Source organism: Grammomys surdaster, unplaced genomic scaffold, assembly GCF_004785775.1.
Source record: "Grammomys surdaster isolate TR1022 unplaced genomic scaffold, NIH_TR_1.0 64, whole genome shotgun sequence".
In the NCBI taxonomy this organism is placed as follows: Eukaryota; Metazoa; Chordata; class Mammalia; order Rodentia; family Muridae; genus Grammomys; species Grammomys surdaster.
The window spans coordinates 308,924-314,022 of record NW_021604566.1 but is presented as its reverse complement, the minus strand read 5'-3'; the positions used below and the strand labels follow the sequence as shown (position 1 = coordinate 314,022).

General features: G+C 43.4%; 1 protein-coding gene across 1 annotated transcript in view; it reads left to right on the top strand.

The window, feature by feature from the left end:
• Cdh17 (cadherin 17) overlaps positions 1 to 5,099 on the top strand; it is a 56,539-nt gene that overhangs the window by 7,637 nt on the left and 43,803 nt on the right. Inside the window, exon 2 of the mRNA XM_028769542.1 lies at positions 2,703 to 2,772. Coding sequence (XP_028625375.1) covers positions 2,725 to 2,772 — 48 coding nt within the window. The 5' untranslated portion in view covers positions 2,703 to 2,724. The remainder of the gene's footprint in view (positions 1 to 2,702; positions 2,773 to 5,099) is intronic.

Sequence of the window (5,099 nt, the reverse complement as noted above, 5' to 3'; positions counted from 1 at the left end):
CCCCCCCACTCCCCCACCCCCCCCACCCCCCCACCCCCGCCTGTGGCAGGTGGGGAGAGCAGCTAGTACAGGACACAGATCCAGTGATCTGGGCAAAGGGCACAGTGGCCAGGGTGTGGGGAGGGAGTGGCAGATAAGCCAACCTAAGAGATTTGGCAGGGCTTGTGAAGATCTTGGATGCTATGGAATTCTGGGAGTGAGACCACCAGTAGCTCAGCGCTGTTCTTTCACTTGGAATAGGAAAGTATAGGTTGATAGTGATCGTGTGGATCTTGCTATCTTAACAAGGAAAGCTTTAGCATACACATTCCTCGGTGCGCATGGGGAGCCCTGCAGTGTCTAGGACAGCTACAGATAGCAGATCGATGCTGCGCAAGGCTCCTAGGTATAAGGATGTGATGCTGCATGTAACCACCCACGTCCTCTACCCTCTGAACCAGCTCTAGATTACCTAGCTGCATAATTGGTTTTAATTTCGAAGTAATTAACATGTAAGGTTAGCTCCGGCCGTTTTCCTTCCCTTCCCTGTGGGTTTCCGCCCCCGCTTTCCCATTCCGTGTATTACTTTGCTCTACCGCCCACATCTCTCAAGACCTCTTCCTTCCCCCCTCATAATTGTCTTTCCAATTTCCTGACCTGTGGACACAAATATAGAAACACACACACACATATTGAATTTTGAGGCCAGGTTCAGCGTATAAAAGAAGAGCTGCAGCACTTGTCTTCCAAGCCGACTGTACTTGGCTTTACATAATGATCTCTGGTCATGCTGCCATGGCAATCTTACTCTTCCGCACCACACTATCCTCCTGAGCTGTCTCGCCAGCTTAAATGCCTAGTTCATTGTAAATGCCACAGGAATCATTATCTTTTCTTGTTTGGGGAATGATAAGAAACAAATGTGCCATGTGTTTAGTGCTGGCATGTGCCTCCTGTCCCTATCCTCAATATAATTTTTATCTGTGGCTAGTTGAATCTGCAGTTTAGAATTTGTGGCTATGTAGAGCTGCTTGTATTTCCTCTCACAATATTCTAGAATCTTGGAAGACTTGTAACACGTTTCAATGTTTTCCTGAAGTGAATGAGCAGTGTTCAATACTGAAGCACATGTCTCATCTGGATTTAATTATAATTAGTTTAATCTAAAGTGATATTTTACATGTCTACCAAATTTATTCTGTTATTATAAAAACTGAATTCTAAACAGCCAACGAATTAAAGAATCTAGGGCTTTAATTCTAGTGTTTCCTTAAACCAGCCATGGAACCCTGGAGTGAGTTGTTTAATTTAGGTGTCATGTGTGTGAGATCTGTACATTGAATAAATGTCCCTACCTATGTGGCCTTGTCTGCATCCTTGTTTCTGTCACATTACATAGACATAGAAGAAGGAGCTGAAAGAAGATTTGGCGTTTTGAGTCCACCTGCCTTGCCTGCCTTGTCTGACCTGCCACCTCTTAGCCGAGAGTCTTTAGACAATTTCCTCAACTTTAAATCTAACTTCCTTGTCTGTGACACCCCAGTGACAATTCCTTATGACTCCTTATTGCGTGTTTACTATTAAGTAGTCACTAGACATTTTCCAAATAAGGAAACTGGGGTGCAGCGCAATGAAATTCTTCACTTATGGTTGGAATAGGGCTGGGCCTCCTGGGCTGCCTGGCTCTGTGGCGCTGTCTGCCCCACGCCGTGGAGGCATTTAAAGGGCTTTTCAACCAGGGGGTCTGAAGGTGTCACATGTTGCTTTTGTCACCCAGGGCTTTTGTGAGGCTAAAGTGAATATCATCACGTTCCTCTTAAGAACATTTAAAAATATTATAGCGATTAAAGTTTTAGTTATTTTTCTATGCTATTGGCATATGGATATGGATACATATTCAATGTAGAACACTTTAAACAAATGGAAGAATGAACTTAAGGCAAGGCCATCCATAATCCCTAAAGATAATAATAAACTGGCTTGGAATTTTGTCAAAATGAATACATGCTTTGATTCCTTGTTTGTTCCTTTAAAATTTTATTTATTTTTACTTTGGCAGCCATGTTGCCTTACAGGCCAAGTGTGAATATTATTTACATACTGGAATCAGTTAGTCATGACACATGTCAGGAGAAAGTTAAAATTTCTGTGAAACGTAAAGCCTTAAAGGGGTGGTGGAGCTAGGAAATAGTATGAGGTTTTTTTTGAGCCCTCAAAAGCACAGGCTGTAATAATATTCAGAAGACCCAGGAGGCAGCAGGCGAGGTCTGGGAAGGTTGTAGAAATTCTTGGCTTTCCTGCACTTGCGGAATCTCATGTATTTGCAGCTTTGACTCAGAACCACAAAAATGGTCTGACCTAGCTTTGCTGGCATCCTTCACAGTGCATCTCCTCACCTATGAGAACAAATAAAAATCATAAAAAAAAATGCAGAGCAAAAATGAGTGAGCAAGATCTGTTCTTCCTATGATCTAAGACTCTGAAGTGAAACAATCACAAACATTACAGTGCTTGTTTGGAGATGCTGACTGGTGAATTGCTTGCTATAGATGGAGAGCAAGAAGCTTCCGGAAGCTTGGCCATTCCACACAGGCTAGAGTTGGCCTCTGAGGACCCTACTTTGTTAGGTTTGTGACTGGAGGTCATCCAAAGATTCTGACTGTTGGAAAGATGTGACTTGGCAGGCTGGTAACTAACACTATTTATCTCTGGTTCACTCCCAGGAGTCCAAGGGAAGAGAGAAAGATGGTCTCTGCCCAGCTTCACTTCCTGTGTCTTCTCATACTTTATCTGGTAAGCACAGAGGGTGTCTGCAGGATATTTCCTGACATCCTTCCACTCTATACCATGAAAAAACAGTCATCACCACTTTTTTTAAAGGTGGCTTATCAAAACTGTACAGAAAGATGTGCTGTGTTCTCGTGTGTTGTGTCCAGTGCAGTGACCACCAGCCCCATGGTTGCCCTTCAGCTGAAGGGTGCACTTTATCCTCAGCCCTTAGAAGCTAGTAAGCCATGGAATGGAAAGGCTTAGCTCTATGGTTATAGGTTTATTTGTTTCAGTTTCTGCTGCTGATGCCTAAACCCTGGACCTTGTACATGGAAAAGCATCCTACCACCGAGCTACAGCCAGAAGTCTAGACTAAACAAACTCACCCTTCACCTGTAGCCTATGGCCATAGAAAGGACTTACAGTGATTCACCTATAAGTCTCTATAACCCAACTTTTTTTTTTCTTTTTCTTTCTTTCTTTTTTTTTTTATTGGATGATTTATTTACATTTCCTATGTTGTCCCCTTACCCCATCCCCCACCACCCCCTCGGAACCCCCAATCCCCTCGCCCTTCCTCCTTCTTCTCTGTGGATGTAACCTCTATCTACACCCCCCCACTCCCACCTCCCCACCCTCGAAATTCCCACCCTCATGGGGGCTGGATGCGCAAGAGGGTAAGGTTCTTTTCTTCCACCTATGCCCAGCAGGGCCCTCCACTTTTACATATTCAGCTGAAGCCCTGGATCCCCCCCTAAGTGCTCCCAGGCTGGTGGTTTAGACCCTGGGAGCTGTGGTTGGTTGGTATTGTTGCTCTCCTCATGGTGCCACAAACCCTTTCAGCTCCTTCAGTCTTCACTCTAACTCCTCTATTGAGAACCCCATGATCAGTTCAATGGCTAGTTGTGAGCATCTGCCTCTGAATATGTCTGACTCTTGAAGGCCTCTGAGGAGATATCCATATCAGGCTCTTATCAGCATGCACTTCCTGTCTTCCACATCAGCATCTACCTTTGGTGATTGCACATAGGATAGATACTCAGGTGGGGTGGTCTTGAGACGGCCCCTCCTTCAGTTTCTGTCCCTCACTTTGTCTCCATATTTGCTCCCTTGAGTATTTTGTTGCTCCTTCTAAGAAGGACCGAATCACCCCCACTTGGTCTTCCTTCTTTATGGGGTTCATGTGGCCTGTGAGTTGCATCTTGGGCATTTCAAGGTTCTAGGCTAATATCCAATAATCAGTGAGTGAATACCATGTGTCTTCTTTTGTGATTGGCTTACCTCACTCAGGATGATAATTTCTAGTTCCATCCATTTACCTAGGAACCTCTCGAATTCATTGTTTTTAATAGCTGAGTAATACTCCATTGTGTAAATATACCACATTTTTTTGAATCCATTCCTCAGTTGAAGGACATCTGGGTTCTTTCCAGCTCCTGGCTATTATAAATAAGGCTGCTATGAACATAGTTGAGCATATGTCCTTATTATATGTTCGAGCACCTTCTGGGTATATGCCTAGGAGTGGTATAGCTGGATCCTCGGGTAATGCTATGTCCAATTTTCTGAGGAACCGCCACACTGATTTCCAAAGTGGTTGCACCATCTTGCAGTCCCACCAACAATGGAGGAGTGTTCCTCTTTCTCCACACCCTCGCCAGCATCTACTATCACCTGAGTTTTTAATCTTAGCCATTCTGACTGGTGTGAGATGGAATCTCAGGGTTGTTTTGATTTGCATTTCCCTGACGACTAAGGATTCTGAACATTTCTTTAGATGCTTCTCGGCCATTCGAGTTTCTTCCGTTGAAAATTCTTTGTTAAGCTCTATACCCCATTTTTTAATAGGGTAATTTGGTTGTCTGGAGTCTAATTTCTTGAGTTCTTTGTATATATTGGATATTAGCCCTCTATCAGATGAAGGATAACCCAACTTTTAAAAAATAATTACAAAAACTACCCACAAAAGCACATCAAGAAACTATTTTTTTCCTGTTTTCACCTTTCTATGAAAGGTATTTTTGTTTTCATAAATGTCTTGGAGGTTCCTAGTTAAATCTGTCTTTAGCCACGTCTTCTGTTGTGGTTATTGTCTGACAGGCTTCCAGCACGGAACAGAATGGAAACTGGGTATTGGGTAGACAGTGGGGTACCATCTCTGTTTTACTCACGAGGTTCTTGTGGTGCAGAAGGACGTCCAAAGTGTCACTGTCATATGAGCCAAGATCTCAGGTGTGGTTTTGCTTTTTTCCATAAAAAGGAAGTTTTTAGGTTGCTGCACCTAAAAATCTTGCTTCCTTTTTTCTTGTACCCCAAAACAACACACCACATTTTCTTGTACCCCAAAACAA